The 21,285-nt window shown below is 30.8% G+C and overlaps 1 protein-coding gene across 1 annotated transcript; it reads left to right on the top strand.

The window, feature by feature from the left end:
* The first annotated feature begins 16,640 nt into the window (after positions 1–16,640).
* On the top strand, positions 16,641–21,047 carry LOC108470312 (pto-interacting protein 1-like). Its single transcript, XM_017771616.2, has 8 exons — positions 16,641–17,116; positions 18,445–18,573; positions 18,963–19,213; positions 19,306–19,432; positions 19,620–19,893; positions 20,082–20,214; positions 20,311–20,397; positions 20,618–21,047. Exons 2-8 carry the CDS (start codon positions 18,489–18,491, stop codon positions 20,747–20,749), a joined length of 1,089 nt encoding a protein of 362 aa, XP_017627105.1. The 5' UTR covers positions 16,641–17,116; positions 18,445–18,488; the 3' UTR covers positions 20,750–21,047.
* Positions 21,048–21,285: the final 238 nt, after the last annotated feature.

Genomic DNA, 21,285 nt, shown 5'->3' with positions numbered 1-21,285 from the left:
ATGGCAGCTTGCATCAACCATCAAGTGCCAGCTATGGTCCTTGTTCATCATACTTCTTTGATGAAAGAAACCTTGTAATGTTTGGACCAAAAACTTAGGTCCATCTCTATATACCCAAAAAAGGAAAACCAACTTTCATCACATTTTGGGTTTGAATTTGGAAATTCTTTTATATGGAAAATTTCGCCATTATTTTCATATTAAGATCTGAATATTTTTCGTTTAAATTAGACCCTAGACTTGGCAAATGTTCTCATATTGAGACTTGAATTTTTTTTGTTCAAGTTAATCATTAAAAACTCTAAAGTTTAAGCCCCAATCTAATAACAATTGTCAAGTTCAAAACTTAACTTCAACCCAAAAAAAGTGTAAGCCCCAATGTGGAAAATATTACCAAAAAAAAGTCTAGGTCTCAATGTAAGAACAATTGCCAAGTTTAGGGTCTAATTTAGACCAAAAAAAAGCTTAGACCCCAATGTGGAAAATGTTACCAAGTCTAGGTCTCAATGTGAGAACAATTCTCAAGTTTAGGACCTAATTTAGAAAAAAAAATCTAAACCCCAGTGTGGGAGAAGTTGCCAAGTTCAAACCTCATATAGTGATTTAACCATTTATTAAATAATGTGTAACGCCCCAATTTTCGGGAATCCTGTGAATGTTGGCATAGGTTTAATTATGTTAGTGGGCCTCTAGAAGGCCCAAGCTTAAGATAGAACCTGGCAATTTTAGTTAATCTTTGTTCCATAAGAAAAATGGGGTGAAATTATGAAATAGAACCTATATGAAAATGTTTGAAAATGCTATAGGCTAAATTGAAGTGGCCAAATAAATAGGAGTGCAAAATAGGAGGATTTGCATGACAAACCTCCCATTTTACATGAAGTGGCTAGCCATCATGATGTTGTAGACAATATGAGTACTTGATATCCATAATTTATGGTACAAATTGATACAAATTAATAATGGGTTAGGTAAATGTTCCATGATAATGGATTAGGTAAATATTCCATGATAATGGTTTAGGTAAATGTTTCATGATAAGAATATCATGTCTTTTGTATTAAAGAATTAAATGGATGAAATATGAAGTTTTATTAAAAGAAAAAGGGGTGAAAAGAACAAAGTTTTGTCCATCTTTGTTCATCATAGCTGAAAGTTAGAGAAGAGAAAGGAGAGGAGAAAGCTCTTGAGTATTCGGTCATTAGGAGGAGGAAAATTGAAGGTAAGTTCTTGGTACCTTGCTTCTATTTTGAGGTTCATGAGTTCTTCTTGATTCTACCTTAACTCTTGAAGTATATTTTGATTTTTAGTTGTGTTGTGAGCATTTAGTCATGAATTAAAATGAAGGAAATGGTTGTTGTTTCATGTTCTTTTGATGAAAAATGGAAGATAGGTGAAGTTGAGCCAAACAAATGAACATGCATGTGCCTTAGATGCTAAAGGGAAAAATCGGCTAACATGTTGTGCTTTAAAATGATGAAATGGAGATTATACTTAAGTAAAATCATAGATATGTGATGACTGATTGGTGATATACATTTTTAAATAACATGCATGCAAGTTAGGTGTGAAAGAGTGATTTGGTAATAAATCTGCTTGGGACAGCAGCAGTAACGTGACTTTGGAAAATCACCATAAATTGTGGGAGATGAATTAGAAGCTGAATAAATTATGTAATTAAAGCTTATTGAGTCTAGTTTCTAATGAAATAAACAAGAACATATTTTGAATTCTGTACAATGAGAAATTTGATTCGTAATGAAGAGTGGTCAGATTAGTCAAACAGTGAAACATGGGAAACTTTGAGAAAAATCTGGTATTGATTGGATAAACCAAAAATTCTGAAAATTTTATGGATAGAATATATATGAGTCTATTTTCAGGGAAAATTAATGGAACTTGATTTGGAGTTTTGTAGCTCCAGTTATAAATGATTTAGTGACTGTTGCTCAGGAAGACAGCTTGCAGTGAAATTATGATTATGTGGTAAACATTGATAAAAATTTGTTAATGGGTTGCTTATTGATTTCTTATAAGCTTACTATGATCTGTAGGTGTGGTTGGCTTAATATTGTAAGGGATTAATACGTAGTTCGTATTTGAATAGTTAGATTAACGTGTTAGTAATCCAATTGTAGGCGGTTCGTGTGTGGATCTCACAAGATATCGTCGCAAATGTGTGTAACTAACACCCTCTTTCTTAGTCTAGATCGGCAAAAGTTTAAAAGCCAAAATGCCGAAAATCGGTATTTTGTAGATTTGCTGAGTGTGCAAATGCCTGTGAGGTAAATCGATTAATGTTTTTGGTAAGCTGCAATGTTTGGACCGCAAAGTGCATGATTTCGTGCCTCGATATTTTTGGGCTTAATGGGCCAAAATTGGAATGATGGGCCAATCGCCCAATTCGGTAAGAACCCTCGACGTGATTCTGTTAGTACGTGAAAAGTAAGAATATGCATGAAAACCCTAAAATAGATAAATTACTGAAATACCTTTAAAAGTGGAAAATTTACGCTTTTACCCTAGTAGATAAATTACGTAAATACCCCTAGGTTAAATTGACATAAATGCATGTTTGACTATTTTATTTACTGCATGCCATGTTGTTATTATCTGATGCATGGGATTGGGATATTGACGGAGGAAGTAATTGAAAGTGGCTTGTCCACGATCTTGAGGCTTTGCCTCAATTTATCGATAACGAGCGTGAAAGGTCAAGAATCGTGGAGTGTTAATGGGTGGGTTGAGCTATTCCTACATGGAGTGTATGGCTGGTACGGGTGGAGTGTAGTGGTTGGTGGGTTGAGTAGTCTCCCAAATGGGCTTGCATATGTTTACCGATGTTGCGTGTATTTTGAAATGGGCCTATGGGCCATCATGTTATCTGAATAAGGGCTAAGGCCCGCTTTATTGTAATCTGAAAAGGGCTCGCCCAAGACCATCATTACTGAATGGGCTTAGGCCCAATAGGCTTGAGCTGACTTGGACTTTGAATGGGTTTTCCTTACACACCGAGTTTCCCCAAACTCACCCTTTTATTTTCATCCACGCAGAAATCCCCAACCATAGTGGGCTTGGAGTCATGAGGAATTCGAGTGGCCACCCATTCGAAAGTTTGATTTTCTTCCGTGAACTGGACATCCTTTTAATTACGTTTGAGGTTTTAGGCTTTTAAATGTAATAAGGCCGCTTATTTATTTTTGATGGTTTTAATATGTATTACTAAAATAGGTAATACTTATTTTAACTGTTGAAATTGGATAGCTTTAGTAGCGCTTTTCAAAAACAACAGTTGATTTCAAAATAACACGACAACAAGCAAAGCTTCCGCAATGAAAGTATTTTCCAAAATTAATCACTTTTCCTAAAAATGACTTAATCGAATCGGTTTCCTAGAAATATCCATGACGTTAAGGTGTGGCAATGGCGGTATGCATGTCTAAGCTTGGATCCGAAGGGAGCTTGGTACTTAAGCAGTCTGATGGACTCACCACCTCTTTTCCGGTTTCCTACCTGGTGCACAGCTTCCATTCACTTTAACCTTTAATGAATTAATCTTTTGAACATTAAGTACGATTTTCTGGACTTAGAATGGAATTTTTTTTTTACGTTTTTGATGTGGCATGCCGGATCTGGCCATAACTTCTGGGCCGGGTTTGGGGTGCTACATAATGTTTAATCAATCTTGGGGCCTGTGGGTACTTTAATAAAAAATAATGGGTAAACTACATTCAATGCCATTAAACTATTAGCAAATTTACATTTTGGTTAATCAACTTCAAAATGTTACTAAATAGTCACTAAACTATTCAAAAGTTTTCATGTAAGTCGTCGAACTATTAAATTTGTTGTTGTATAGCCTTCTCTATCTGCACCACATACACCAATTGAAAGGTTTCCTTCTCATTTTATTCTAAAATCTAGTTTTTTTTTTATGAAATAGATTTGAACGTCGCAAATCTATGAACTAAATCAAAATAAGTTTCTTCTCTGATCTTTAACATTGGCCATCAAATCGACTTAGATCTAAGGTATGTTCTTCTACTAGTTGATAGGTATTGATCCACTATATCGATTGTCGAATCGTCACTTGAAGCTCGCAAGTCGAATTTAAAAGAAAATAACAGTCTAATAACTTAAATAAAAACTTTAAAATAATTCAATAATTAATTTATAACTTTTTAAAATTAATTGACGAAAATATAAAATTACTAGTAAATAGGAACGGATGTTCTTTACCCGAAGAAATAAACTTATATTTTGATAAGTTAGAAATTTTTCATTTAAGTTTGCTATAAGTTATACTATTGTAAATTGAATGAACCTAAAATTAACTAAATTTGTTACTAATAAATGTTAAGAATATTTTTTTTTTAATTTTAATTGTAGTAGCCCAAAATTGGGTCTAGTTGGAACAGAGGTTTCGAGACCACAAAATCCGAGATAGAAATAATTATTTTATGATTATTTTGAGGTCTATGATATGATTTCATGATTGTGTGAAAATTTCGTGAAGAAATTCTATGCATAAAGTGCTCAATTTGAAGTTAGGGACTAAATTGAATAAGTTGCAAAACTTGCATTCTAGAAGTTTCTAGTATGAAATTGCTTTGAAATATTAATTAGGAGGTCTTAAATAGAAATTTGACCAATTTCTAAGTGATGGACAAAAATTGGACATAGATGGAATTTTTGAAAGTTTAGTTAGGAAGGGCATTTTGGTCATTTGGTAATTAAAAGAAATAAAAAGGGAAAATAAAGCCAAAATTGACTCATCTTTCTCATGGAGGCCGAAATTAGCATGGGGGAAGCCATGGTTATGGTTTTCAAGCTTTCCAAGCTCAATAGTAAGTCCATTCTAACCCCATTTTTCAAGTTCTTTATGTTTTTAGAATCCCGGTAATTTGATTAAGCTTATTCTAGCAATAATTTAAGCTAGGGTTCATATTTGGAAAAATACCCATAGGTGAAATGTATTTATTTTGCTGTTTTATAATAGAATATGAGGTTTTAAATTATGTTAGACAACTTGTGCTACTCGGTTTTGAGTGAAAACGAGTAAAAGGGCTTAATCGGTAAAAATACCTAATAGTCATAAGTATATGTTAGAGTGAGAATTTGATGTTGACATAGAAGGGAAAAGTGATCAGCATGTCATAAAACATAAGAATAAGGGATGAAGTTTAATTCCCGAGCCTAGGGGCAAAAGTGTAAATATGCAAAAGTTTAGGGGCAAAATTGAAATTTTTCAAAAGTTTGAGTTAAGGACTGTTTTGAATATTAAATTAATTAAATAAGTAAAATATGATGTTTTAGACCCCGGAAAATGAGATTTGAACCTAGAATGAGAGAAAAATCGAAAATTGGGAAAGTTGGTAAAATGGCCGTTTTAGTATCGAGGTAAGTTCATATGTATAATAAGCATTAATTTATGCACGTTTCAATATAAAATTGATATATTCATTATGATTTCTGAGGTGTTGAAAGTATGTAAGTTGGTGTGATAATAATATAGCAATAATGTCAGTAATTTATATTTGAAAGTTAAATTTAGTGAATTAATTGAATTATATTAAATTAAATAATTATGGTGCCAAGTTTATGAATTGATTTAAAATATGTCTATGGTACATGAAGTGCATTGAATTATCATACATAAATGTGATTTCTATGATTATGGATATTATGGGAAATTGTAAGTTCATATGATTTTTAATAAGGCAATTTGTAATTTAATGTTATTGCATTGATATTAAATGAGATGTAAGTTTATATGTAAGTAATACATCAATATTACTTGCATTATGATATTTTATAATAATATTGGAAATATGTTTGTGGATAATTACTTGATTGGTGAAATTGTTGGAAAAGAGAGAGAAATCCTGGTTGAACCTTCGGAAAGATTGGATGATACAGATTGTATGTAGCTAGGTCACATGTATGGTGCTGAGTGCACATCATGTGTACAAGAGAGCTACAAGACATTATGATGTAGCTAGGTCGCATAGGTGATACTATGTGTACACCATGTAGACAAGAGAGCTACGGGATATATGTAGCTAGGTTGCATGCGTGGTTCCAGGTGAAGGACACCATGTAGACAAGAGAGCTACGAGATAAATTGGCTAGGTCACATGGGTGGTACTAAGTGTTCACCATGTGTACAAGAGAGCCGAACTATATGATGGGTGGAGCTATGTGTTGAAACCACCAAGTATCGAGGATTGATCCGAAGTGTTCAACGGGAGACTCTCTATGTATTGCTTTGTGAGTTTTGTGATGAATAAGTGCAGGAACTTGATTATGTGAATGATGTGTTCATTAAGTGACCAGGATGTGGTGAGGTTATAAACAAGTAAGTTATACATGAGGATGATTTTATGGTGACCTTGTGATCATGGGCCTATACTTGTGATGCATGAAATGTGGTGAAAATGATTTGTGATATGTATGTTAAAATGAGGTTAATACAAAGAAAGTGTGAAAGAGTGAATTAGCAATAAAACTGTTTTGGACAGTAGCAGTGACGTGATTTTTAAAAATCACCAAAAATATTAGAAATTGAATCATAGATTTAATGAGATATCAAATTAAAGTTTAATGAGTCTATTTTCATATAAAAGGAACAGAGCAAGAAAAGGAGTTCTATATTTTGAGATATTTATGTTTTTGTGAGACTAGTTCAGAATGATTACGTGATCCCCTGTTCTGACTTTGGAAAATCACAAAAATTTGGATAAAAATAATTAGAGGCTTAAAATTATATTTTTAAAATCCCTAATGAGTCTATTTTCAAGATAAATCAACAATAACATTATCCGAGTTCTGTACTGTGAGATAATTAATTTTTAGTTAAGAGAGATTAGAACGATCAGAAAATGAAACATGGGAAATTTTAATGAATAAACTGTACTAATTGGCTAAACCAAAAATTATGAAAATTTTATGGTGGAAAGATATGTGAGTCTAGTTTCAGAGGAAATTTACGGATCTTAATTTGGAGCTCTGTATCTCGAATTATAAATAAGTAAGTGACTATGACTTGTGTGGACAGTTTGATGTGAGCATTTATTAGTAAATTGTGAAATCGTACTTACAAGAATGCTATATACATTAAGGATGTGGAATGGAAAGGAGGAGGAGGAAAATAAATATATGTGGAATACATGGAAACTATGGTATATGAAATATTGATATAATGAAATAAATGATATGTGTTTATAAGAAAACAGAAAGAGAATGATATGTATCATGACATGTATATATATATGACTAGTCTCAATTTAATGCTTGTTGGGTATGGAGTTGAATTGAAATATTTCAGGCAAACATGTTATTTTGCGCATCTGAATTGTGGTATTTTATAAAGATATGATCTAGTTTTAAATATGAATGCTTGATGATTAAGCTGAAGATATTTGGTAAGATGATAATCTTGGTATAAATGTATAAGTGGTACTATAATAAACAAGGTAAGATGAGTATGAGAGACACATGTATGATGACATACAAATGCTATGTTTGTGGTTTAATTGAGAATATTTAATCATTAAATGAATACCATGTTATATGCTTTTGATTTTGTATAAGTGTGTAAGAGATTAAGGTTGATCAAAGCTTAGAAAATAGCCTAGGTATATTCCACACAGGCAGAGACACGACCATGTGTCTCAGCCGTGTATGGAACACGACTTTAGGACATGGGCGTGTGGAGCCTTAAAGCATGAAATTTCCAAGATTTTCGTAAGTTCTCGGTTTAGTCCCGAACCCTTTCTAAAGTATGTTTTGGGCTTCGTAGACTCAAAAAAGGGACTATGTGTAAGTGAATGAACGTTTTGAAATATGAATGAAATTTTATGGACCGTATTTTAGTTTAATGTTTGTATGTTTGTCCGGTAACGCCTCGTACCTTATCCCGACCTCGGATACGGGTAAGGGGTGTTACATTAATCTTATCTTTTTACTTTAAATAAATTAATTTCTTGCTTAAATATTTAAAGAATTATAATTAATTATAATTAATTGAGTGAAAGATGTCTCGTTTCTACAGAGTTTATATCTTAAGCAAGTTAACAATGTATTACGTAGGTTAGTAATATGTACCATAGATGATTAAACTTGTTGCGTTTTGAAAATTGACATGCAATAAAACATTTTAACACTACTTATTATCGTTATCGAGAGAATGTATATCATCTCAATAAAGTGATTTTATACGCATTTCAATTTCTATCACTCTACCAGTGATAACCTGACAAATAAAATATTGTTCTTGATTTGGAAGACTTATTGCGCAACATTTTTCACCGATAATTTTTATTAAAAAATAAAGATTTTTTGCACAAAATTATTCTAATTCTGTGGAAAGATTTATGTTATGATTGTTGGTTGTGGAATTGATAATTCCTTTTGCAAGGAATGGTCAAAATTTGTGGTATGTGAGTGTTATTCCAAAGTTGTTAGCAGCATTTTTGACATTTGATCTTTGGTTCTCTTTTGATGGAACAAACCTTGTTTTTAGCATTTGGATGTATTGTTGGGTTGGACTATACAAAAATGGGTTGCCTTCATCACCTAACTTTTTTGATAAGATTAAAAAAAACCTATTTTTTGTAGACAATAGAAATGACATGTGTCAAGACACAACGGGAGGAAAGTTGGAGCAGGCTTTGAAATATTTAATATAATGGGAATTTAATTATAATTTTTGTATTAATTATAATTTTATAGTTTTGAAGGGATTAAATAATTTTTTTTTATTTTTAGGGGGATTAGGGTGTAATTTTACTATATATTAATTTATAGATTTTCAATTTATAAGCGGACCAAATTGATTTTTTTATTTTGGGGGGCCAATCAAATTCACCAATGGTGATGGTTGAAAAGGTGAAATTTTTTTTGAATAATCTTGTTATAGATTCTAATCATTTGTGTTATCTTTTTGACACAATGCCTAGAACTACCCTTTGCCCCTCCCCGACTCATAAATAAGAGAATAATATGCTTCGACGCACTCGAACCCATATCTTTTTACATTGGCAACAATGCTCATATTAATCGAGTTAAGACTAAATTGACAAAATAGGTGGAAAATTAAATGGAAAGATCTAAAATAAGAGAATTATAGAGAAAGATTGAGAGAATGTTTGCCCTCAGGTCAAAATTTCCCGAAAGTTCTTTCATAAAGTTATGAAGGATTTTTATTTATAAAGTTCGAGGGTAAGAGTTACAAAGCTAGTATTAATAAGAGAGAATTTTATGTTGAAAAGGAATTAATATTCTTTTATTAATAATGAGTTTAAGTAGTTGACAACAGCGAATAGTGAATAAAAATTCATAATGTTGTTGAGAGAAAAGGAGAGAAATACTTAATATTACAAGAAAATGTTCTCCGTCCATATATGATCCACCAAACCAAGATTTTCCAAACATCCTATAAGTGAAAATAACAAAAAAATCCTACCATATTTCGGGATTATTTTCAATTCTTCTATTTAGGGTTAATAGTAACGTGTGAAACATCTTCTACAAAACATTTTTTAAAGAATATGTCTTCTAGAATGACCTTATTTTACGATGAGTTATGTTATGGAAATACTTTTATTGAAAGTTTTATTCTAAAAAAATGGGTATTCTTAAAGAACAATTGTTCTAAATGAAAAATATTTTGAATAGCAATTATTCTGGACATAATTATTCTCGAAGAACAACCATTCTAAGCAATAGTTGTTTCAAATTGTTATTGTTTTTAACTAGAGTTGTTCTCAAATGATAGTTACTTTGGATGGCAGATATTCTAAACGGAAACCTTATTTTGAATATAGTTATTTTGAACGTAACTATTTTTTCGAGCTATGATTGTTATGAACAACAAGCATTCTAAACAAAAATTCCAAAAGAGACATGTTAAAATTAATGGGAAAGATATTAGAAATTATTCTGTCCAAATTTTAATGTCTATTAAGAGCTTGGACTGTAACACCCTCTAAACTCAAACCGTCGTCGGAATAGGGTTACGAGGTATTACCGAACATATTGGTTAATTTACAAAGAATTTATGAATAAACAACAAATATATTAAAATTAAATCATTAAGCCTCTTTTATGAACCCTCGAGGCCTAATTCACGTATTATAAATGAATAGGGATTTATTCAAGTACTCCAGAATTTTTTTTTTGTAATATAATTACCTTTTTTATTTTTATTTTTTGTTTATTTATTTTATTATTATTATTTAAAAAACTCAATATAACTCCTTTAGAAACATCTAACATTTCCTGCAATTTCAAATTTGCAACCAATTCAACACAAACAACAACTCAATAAATACAATCTTCATCCAAATCACATTCGTTTCATAACAATATCACTAGTCCTTATTTTATCTAACATTATATCCATTCATACTTTCAAGGAGTATTTAAACATCTTAGTTAATTTCCATTCATATCATATATCAACTTATATTAGCTTAACTAATATATTCATGAGTTAATACAAAACATAGTCATATAAGCTCCTATACATGCCATATAAACCATTTAAAGTATTTATAACAAAATCTATCGGAAAATCGAGATAGTGTGACTTGAGCGTGATAATCCGATCCTTTGACCCTTCCGTTAATTTACAAAGAGCAATAAACATTACAAGTAAGCTGACTATAGCTTAATAAATTCGTCGGCTTTAACTATAAATCTTACCAAATATTAGTTTTCCAAAATTCAAATCATATGGATATTTCAAGTAAGTTACTTTCATCCTATAAGTCATTATCTCATTTAAAAAAAAAATCATCCTGTAAGTCATAATCTCATTTAAAAAAAAATTTTACTTAATTGAACTCAATAATAATAATGATAACATTACTTACATTTCTTTTTCCACACGTTACATTTACGACTTACCAACTTGTCCATTCAAGGAACAACTTACGGATTTGAGTACATCGTGATCTGAAGCCCGAAGTTTAGCCGAAACACATAAGTGCTAAACTGAAGCCCGAAGGCTAACTGAAGCACGCAAGTGTTAAACGGAAGCCCGAAGGCTAACTAAAGCACACAAGTGCTAGACGAAAGCCCGAAGGCTAACTGAAGCTCATCAGAGCTGAACTGAAACCCCAAAAGGGTTAACTAAAACTCATATGAGTTAACGGAAGCTCGTAAGAGCTAAATGGAAAGCAAACACAAGAATTCGCAACAAATGTTGAATCTCGGTTTACTTGGGTAATTTACCATCAATTCATCTTTTTCACTGAACGATCGTACTCATTTCCTGCATTCCGTTCCTCCGAAATACTCAGTTCGATTTCATAACTTTTGTACATAATTTACTTATTTTCAACAATTATCATACATAAATATTAATCACCATTCATAAAATAATATTGAAATTTAATAATTTAACCGTATGAACTTACCTAGAACAATTTACAGTAGTCGTAGAGATTTCTGGAACTATTCCGAAATTTTCTCTTTTCCTCGTTTATCCTCAATTTCTTGATCTATAATATAAAATTTTTTCATTTATTCATTAGTATTTATTCAAATTCTATTCTAATTTACAGCTTATGCACTTTAATTTTTGAAATTACACTTTTACCCCAAATTTTATAATTTTTACAATTTAGTCCCTACTCAATTAACCCTCCAATTAAACTAATTTTTCTCAATTAACACTTTATTCTATTACTTTAAACTACTTCGTGTTTGTTTTATAACTCATACTTTACCATTTAAGCCATTTGATGCCAATAGTTATTATTATCACATTAATTCAATTAATAGCAAAATGTTACAATACAACATAAAAAAATTAACATAATAAGTTCCATATGAATCTACCTGACAAAAATAACAACATACAAGATGTCAGGGACTAATCTCAATTTTTCTTTCTTCGCGATTACCCTCCAATTGGTTCAAGTCTCGCTCTATACCATAATTCATTCCAATATATCAATTTCAAATACTTTGTAACATTATATTAAATACATACTACAGTTCAGTTTCACTTTTCAAATTCCCCCAAAGTTTTGCATTTTATTCAATTTAGTTCCATAAGCCAAAATTACTATAACTTTCAAATTTGAGTTTCGATTTTGAAACTAATCTCAATTACATCCTTCTGAGATTCTCTATTATCCATAATTATAGATTTTTCATGTTAATTTCGAAATATTTTCACTTTAATCTCTATGTTCGAAAACTAACAATTAAACTTTACAAACTAGTCCTTTTTTCATTTCTAAGCTTAAAATCTAACAATTTAGTATCAAAAGCTTCAAGAAATCAACAATGAGAACTTTTGAGAACTTTAACAGTTTACAAAATAGTATGCAAGTCAACTAAAGTAAACTCTCGAGATCTCAAAAATATAAAAATTATAAGAAACAAACCTCAAATTACTTACCAATTGATAGATTAAAGTTATGGCTTGAACTCTATTCTTTTCCCTTTTTACAGTATGGGAGATGAAAAGATGAAGGAATGCTAAATTTTCTTTTAAATTTGGTCTTATATACTTAGATTAATTATTAATTAATCTTAATTTATTTACTTAAACCTTAATTAGTTAACCTTGTTTAGCTTAAGTTAGTACATTTTTACATCACTTTCCACTATTCAATATAAATTGGTCTAAGTGCATAATTGGTCCATCAGCTAATTAAAAATCCATAGCGATTAAATTTTTACTACTTTTACGAATTAATCCTTGTACCATAATTGACTATCAATTAGAGATAATTACTATACCTAAATTCAATAAACTACTTAATTAGACTTGTAAATATTAAATAACAATATTTATGAACTCACACATTGAAAATGAGGTTCCAAAACCACCGTTTCTACCACCGTTTCTAGTATCACTGAGAAACAGGTTGTTACAATTTGAATATAATAATATGTTAAACATAATGTATTTTTCATTAATATATGTAAGTTTTTTTTAGGAGAAGTTATTATAAGTGCATTCACAATTGTAATTATAAAGAATATATCCGAATAACTATAACAATAATTAATTATTATAGAGCATGATTAGATTGTTAACCAAAATATATCTAGATTTAAACTAAAATAAATTTATACAGGAGCATAGGCGGATTTAAGGGTGTTGGCAGGAGCCTCGGCCCCCTTAAAATGGTCCTTTAAATTTTAAAAAATTTATATTAGCAAAGGTAAAATTACACTTTAGCCCCTTAAAATGATAAAAATTTGATTTAATTATTTTAAAATTACAAAGATATATACAATTTAATTTTACCCCCTAGATTTTTTTTCCTGACTTCTCCCCTGTATAAGAGCCACTTATAGTGGTACATAAAGAATAAATATAGACGAAAAACCCACACACAAAAATCAAATATTTTAAAGTTAGGAGGATCTCAACCTTGCCATTAAGCTAATACCTCATTCACTCTAAGTTTATTTTTAAAATTGGTTATTAATGATAATTTTGTTTTGTTTTTATTTTCTCTTTTTACCTTTTTTTATAAAAGTTAAATATTTAAATTTAAATTTTATTATTTATGTTAACTTGAGATTAATTCTTTTCTTCCTTTATTTTTTTATATTTTAATCAATTTTGCCCAATAGAATATTTTAAATAATGGTAAGTAATTAATTTTACATAAAATAATTTAATAAATTTATCTTGGTTATAACTAAATTAAATATAAACTTTAAATAATTAATTTTAGTTGAAATTAAATATTTTATGGAAATAATTAAATATATTTAATTTTATAGTACTTCAATATGTAATTAATTTTTATTAATGTTGTAATTAAAATTGAAGAGATGAATAAACTAAATAAAAATACAAAGACAAATAATACCAATGCTATAATTGTCATTTTATTTAATTTTATTTAGTAAACAAATCTCAAAGACGTTTATAATGTGTTCTTTAAACCTAAAAGGGTAAGGAGACATTCTTAAAGTCACGAGGTAAATATATTATTATCCTCAAAATACATTAAGAGAAGGTGCATTGGTCTTTAAAAATTAAAAAAACTTTGCACAAAAAATTCAAAATGGTTCGGGTTTCCTCAAATAACGATTCTCCCTCATTCACTAATAGGTATCTTTTAAGGACAGTGTATAACCTTTACAATATTATCTTTTAATATGATGAGATAGTCCCATCACCCCTTAATATTTTTCTACCAAAACCTTAAGTAAACTCTCAGATAAGAGAAATGAGAAAATGAAACAAAGAAAACCTCTCAAAGGTAATTATACGAAGTTTAAGTACTCACAAATACAATTAAACGCTTGTATAATGAATAACAAATGAATTTAGCAAGTGTTTGTGAAAGAAAGATGAGACATACAACAAAATGGAAGGTTGGATTTTTGTTTTTAATCTTTGTAAGCTTGTTTATTTTCTTCATTGGAGTGTTATTGGACCCTATTTAGATCCTTTTATTGATTTGTAGCCGCTTAAGGTAATTGGGGAGATTTTCTAATTGTTGAGAGCATTAATTTCGTGAATTAATGATAGTTTGTAAGTATGGGTATAAATATCCTAAAAAGTGGTATTGATACCTTTAGGATATCAATACTTTACACAAAAATAGTTGTTAGAGATGATTGGGTATTAATATTCTCAAGGCAAGTACTGATACCTTAAGAACATGTATTGATACCTTGCTCCCCTATTTTGAAAATTTGACTATTGACTTCCAATATACAAATACCTAGAGCCTAGGTATTGATACCTCAAGGTATGGTATCGATACTTTACCCTTCTAGATTGTATTTTTGACCACTGACTTGCAATTATCGATATATCGGTCTTAGTGACAGATATCAATACCTTGAGGCGTGGTATCAATATTTTACCTTTCTTGAAGTTATTTTTAGCTACCGACTTAAAATGTACTAATACATCAATTTTAAGGACATATATAGATACTTTGATACATGGTATTAATACTTTACCCCTTTAAAAAGTTTTTTTTATTACAAAATTACAATGTATCGATACACCACTCATGAGAATAAGTATCGATACCTTAATACATGGTATCTATACTTAACCTTTGAAAGCTTGGATGACACTTTAAATCAATTTGGAAGGGTCTTGGGAGTAGTTAAAAATAATTTTAAAGCTTGAAAGCATTCTAGAAACTTATTTTGAGTTTTTATAAGTTTAAAATTATCAAATTAATTTTCACTTATTTGATTAATGGGTTGAATTTTATTAAAAAAATTGAAAGTAAAAAGTAACAAATATTTTACATTAAATTTAAGGAATAAGTGCTCTAAATAATTTTATGAGATGTGTGAATTGAAACTTTTTAGGATTCATGGAATATCAATAAATCAATAATAAAATTACAATCCATTGTTCACACCTTTCTTTTGGTGCAACATTGTTCACATTTCAGCCATAATAATTTATTCAGCAGCGTAGTTCATGCTCTCTACTTTTACTTTTTAAAAGGAAAAATTAATTTAAAAGAAAATGATGATTTGGGTTATTGAAATTTAGTTTGATTAATATGTATATTATTGTTAATATGTAAGGATGTGAGTTCGAGTGTGCTAAAGCGTATTATTCTTTAATTTATAGGTTTGGGGAGCTATGAGTAGTTCTAGGCATTGAATTAAAAAAATATGTATGATCGAATATATAATAAAATTCTTTAAAAAAATTGATGGAACAATCCTTCAAATACTAGAATTTTCATTTTCTTCTATCAAACAAATCGTTTTTTCTCCTATTATTATTATTATTATTATTATTATTATTATTTTTGTCACTCATCGGTTAAATTATTGATGGAGTGTTGATGTGATATTTTCATTGTCTTAATAATATATTTAGTTTTTAATATTTATAAATTTTATAATAGTTCAATGAAAATTTTGAATAGTTCAATAATTATTTTATAACTTTTTGAAGTTAAGTGATCAAAAAGTAAATTTACTAATAATTTTATAATATTAGGTGCAACTTTTTAATAACTTTTAAATTTTATTAAGGCATAATAATTTATTTGGTTCTCCAACTTTACAAAAAAGTTATTTTAATTCTCTATTTAATTTTTCGTCTCTTTTAAAAATTGAATTTGCGTTCTTGATTAAATATCTCAAAATAGATGAAAAAGTTATCTTTTGTTAACTTTAATGATGTGGCATTCAAGTAGCAATTTATGTGTATATCATATAACCAATTAATTAATTTTTTGAAATTAAAAAATAATAAATAAAAAATTAACTCATCCATTATTTTAGGTAATTTGACAAACAGAATAAGTTTAAAGATTAAAAAATAAAAAAATTAAATAGGAACTAAAACAAATTTTTTATAAAGTTTGATGTTCAAATAAATTATTATTTATTTTATTAATTTCTTTTGAGTTTTGGACATATTCTCTTAAACTTGAATTTCTTTTTGGACAGTTGTAATTTGTTTTCCAAATGTAATCCATCATTAATTCAGATTAAGTTAAACTTATAAAAAATTGATTAATTTTAAAATTTTTTAATAAATTATAAGAGGAAATTTTTTTAACAATAATAATCAATCGTTACTCGAATTTAAATTATACTTGAAATAATAAATACCCTAATTATCAACTTAACATACTATTTAAACCTAAACTACATATAGGGCAGTCAACACTCTAAATATCATACGAACTCTGGGTTGAACTTTAAGACTAGTTTAAACATTGAATAAAACATCTTACTTTTCCTTTCACAATTAAAATCAGCCACGTAATCAAGCTGGGTGGATTTGAATCCTTCCAATCCCAGCTCGGTTCAAGAAAAAAAAATTCAACCGGACGGTCGGTGGAGTCAACTGTCAAGTCTGGCTAGCTAGCTATCAGTGTAGAAAGAAAGAAAAATATAAATAAATAAAGTGAAAATTATAATAATAATAACAACAAATAAATTAAAGGAAACTGCCAGCAAAGTCAAGGCTCCGATTTTTCACTTTCATCATACGCTACGCGCCCTTCAAGTTCTCTTAATCTTCGCATCTTTCGCCGGCTTCACCGTCTCAGATCTCCGGCCCAACTGTTTCGCTCACTCTCTTATTGGACTGATCGAAGTCCAAGTGCTTCTTCACTTTATCGGCGGCTATTTTCAGGTTATATTTTCTTTTATTCTATACTTTTTTTTTGTATTTTCTTTGATTTTTCTCTTCGTCTTTGAGACTAATTGTAGCTTTAGATTAACATTTAAGCGGATCAGTAACGCTAATTAATTTACGGATTTGCTGAGTGTTTTTTGGGAAATTATGATAAAAGAAAACGGGATTTTGAGTTTTGGCTGTTAGATTGGACCTTGTAAGTTACAACTTGTTTGGTTAGTGGTTGATCTGCTTGATTAAGTGGTAGATGGTTTAACTTGGAGAAGTGTTTTTCAACGTTGTGCTGAGAAGAGATTATTGAAAAGAATTTGTGATCGTATCTGGATTTTGGGCTACTTTGGAACTGAATTCTTGTGCTGGAAAACTTTTAGGTGGAAAAGTTGGTCAAATTCTAGGTTTGTGCAATTTCTTTTTCTTTTTTGTGGTTTTACTAGCAGTTTGCAGCGGCTAATTTAACGTTACTAAACTTTATATCCAATATGTTTACATGCATGTGGAATTTCAAGTTGGTTCTGACTTCTGAGTATGAATTTCGCGTGATATCATTGAATTTTTGCCTATGCCAGGCTGCATTTATATGATGAAATGAAAGGTCTAATTTACCCTATCTCTTGTTTCTTTGGGGATATCATGCGTAATAATGAAATGCTACAATCCGTGAGTTTACAGAATTTATCATCATTTGCATTCCTAGAAGGTTCTTTTTTTTGGTTCTTTCGCATGCCATATTCAATATCTTGAATGAGAGTCTTCAAATGATATGGGAGACTGCTTTGGGGAAATATATTTAGATTTAAGACAAAAATTAGATGAAGCAAATATGTTCTGTGGTATAGAAGATTTAAGATATGCATCAGATGGACATTTGGTTTGAGACAATCCAAAGGTTTTCATTTATTTACGAGCCTCAAACACACACATAGTGGAAAAACTAAATGCATTTTGCTTCTACTTTTTTTGTCCTGTGCTCTTCCCATATGTAATTTGACCTGACAATTTTGGATACAGTACGAAAATGTGATATAAACACAATATTACATTTTCAAACACAACTAACATGACACAGTTAATTCATGTATCATATTTGTGTTTATGATTTAACACATTTAATGAATTGTGTTTACACGATTCAGATGAGAAAAACGAGACAAGACACACCTGCATGGATTTCTAGATTTATTTGTAATTTTGTTGTATTGATTTGCATCTTCTATACCTGCAAGACATGTAAAGCATGGTGTGGTTAAGCTGTCCCCCACCCCCCCTTTTTTTTTCTTTTTTCTTTTAACATTTATACTTACTTACATGCTTCCTTGGATTTCCAGATTGGTATTTTACAAATTAGAGATAATTGTCAAAGGATAGAGCCATGAGTTGTTTTGGCTGTTGTGAAGAAGATAATATCCACAATGCCACAGACAATGGAGGCCAATACATGGTTAAAAACTCAGCAGGTAATCCTTTGGTTGAATTTTGATTCAGCCTCTGTGTGAACTTAACTTGCATATGTCTGCACCTTTAATACTGTGAACTAGTTTAATGAAGCATAATATGTAGGATGGCATGAACTTCTTTGGTGCTTATGCTCATAGTCAGTTGTTAAATTGTAGCTTGTTTATTAGCTTTAATTTTATTTTCCTATAAAAAAATTATTTTGCTTGATTTTTGTTAGAATGATATCTACACATGTATGTGCTATTTTCTTCAACCTAATTTTTTTTTACTACTCATACTTGATATTGATGCATGTTTGACTCTATCTTTTGAATGTTATGTCTGGGTATGCTTTGTGCTCACTTTACACTGAATCTGTTGGTCTAATCTGGGCTGAATTTTTCCACAGGAAATGTTGGGGGTTACCATACATCTGAAACTGCATCGAAGAGTGCTCAAACTGTGAAGGTTCAGCCTATTGAAGTCCCTGCTATTCTGGCAGATGAATTGAAGGAAATCACAGATAACTATGGTAACGATGCTTTGATTGGAGAAGGTTCATATGGTCGAGTTTATTATGGAGTTCTTAAAAGTGGAGAGGCTGCAGCGATAAAAAAGTTAGATGCCAGCAAGCAACCAGATGATGAATTTTTAGCCCAGGTTCAGTCGACAGCTATAATTCATTGCATTTATCACATCCTGATATAATTTTAGAGTTCCATATTTATATCCATTGATGTTTTGATTTTCAGGTTTCCATGGTATCAAGGTTGAAGCATGAAAACTTTGTTCAGTTGCTTGGTTATTGTGTTGATGGGAGTTCTCGTATACTTGCCTATGAGTTTGCTTCTAATGGTTCACTGCATGATATTCTCCACGGTATGCATGATGATGCTTTGTTCATTGCTCCTGCTAATCATATATAGGGATGTAAAAATGCTTGAAGGAAAGATCTCTTCGTGATGTTATTATAAAAAGTTTCTTCCTTTATTGAAAACAAAGCATCTGGTTTGTGATTTTTATGTTGTGCTGTTAATATTGCAAGATTACTATTCCTTTTATGCAGGGAGAAAAGGTGTTAAGGGAGCTCAGCCAGGCCCTGTTCTGACATGGGCACAAAGAGTGAAAATTGCTGTAGGAGCTGCAAAAGGGCTTGAGTACTTGCATGAGAAGGCTGATCCTCACATCATTCATCGTGACATAAAGTCTAGCAATGTGCTCATATTTGATGATGATGTGGCAAAGATTGCAGATTTTGATTTATCTAATCAGGCTCCTGATATGGCAGCCCGTCTTCATTCCACTCGTGTACTTGGAACCTTTGGTTATCATGCTCCTGAGTAAGTTATCCGTTATATTTATTTTGTCGAAGTTAAATAGTGTATTGATTTTTGGTACCTAAAATGAAGTAGATTTTCATATGATTACTGAGATGTTTCAGGGAACAAGCATAAAATGTCTAAAATTTCTTCTTATATATAGCTTGATTTAAGATAGAATACCTTGAAAATTGACTGTTCTTTGGCAGATACGCGATGACTGGGCAATTAAATGCCAAGAGTGATGTATACAGCTTTGGTGTTGTGCTGTTGGAGCTTTTGACTGGAAGAAAACCTGTTGATCATACTTTACCCCGTGGACAGCAAAGCCTAGTGACATGGGTACTCTTCTGCAACTTGTTTCCGTATATCCAGCCTCTGTTTCATTGTTAAACTTTTCAGGCATGGCTGATTAATGAGAGCTTTGAATTCTGTTAGGCTACACCAAGACTTAGTGAAGACAAGGTTAGGCAGTGTGTTGATCAAAGACTAGGAGGAGATTATCCTCCCAAGGCCGTCGCCAAGGTATTAATATGCTTGGTTGCTCCCAATAATATCCGTTTTCTATTCACACCCACAATTTCCGTGTTATGCTAATATTTTTAAGAGGCTGCATCAAGCCTTGTTTTAACCTTAAACCTATCCTGATCTATCCTGGCCGGATGTTTCCTTTGGTATGCTCACTGAATGCCAATGTGATCTGTCATGTATGTATGCCTAAAGCAGTTTGGTGTTCTGATTGCAGATGGCTGCAGTTGCTGCATTATGCGTGCAATATGAAGCTGATTTTAGGCCAAATATGAGCATCGTTGTCAAAGCTCTTCAGCCACTGTTGAATGCCCGGCCTGGACCTGCCGGTGAAACACCAAGCACATAATTTGCGTTCTCCCACTCTTTCTATCTCTCTTCTGTCTGTGTGCGCAGAAGTGTTCACACAACCAAGCATCCAGAATTTATAATGAGGGGATAAATTTTAGAAGGTGATGATAATTTGTTTATTCAGAGTGCCGTATGCATCTATTATATACTCGGATTCTATTTGTTCATAATGTGAGGTGTTCTTTTAATTATTATTGTTATTATTATTTTTAGGTTCTTGCATATATATGTTGATGGTCTTCTTGTATCCTTTTTTTGTCTAAATTTAATCATAACCTTATCTTCCTTTCATGAAATTGTTAGCTTTTCCTTTTTCTTTTAAATGGTTTTGCATCTTTGGTTGCTCGGATTACAAGAAATCACCATGAATGAAAGAATATATTATGGACAAGCTAGATTGTACCCGAACTGAGCTGAGTTCAAGCTATAAAAAGTTAACTTTGTGCTTAATTAGGTGAGGGAAATGGGGTTGTTTGGGATCGAATTCAAGCTTTTATGCTCACAATATAATGCTTTTGCCCTCTAGGTGGTTGG

Source organism: Gossypium arboreum, chromosome 8, assembly GCF_025698485.1.
Source record: "Gossypium arboreum isolate Shixiya-1 chromosome 8, ASM2569848v2, whole genome shotgun sequence".
Taxonomy (NCBI): domain Eukaryota; kingdom Viridiplantae; phylum Streptophyta; class Magnoliopsida; order Malvales; family Malvaceae; genus Gossypium; species Gossypium arboreum.
This window is presented reverse-complemented; position numbering and strand designations above follow the sequence as displayed.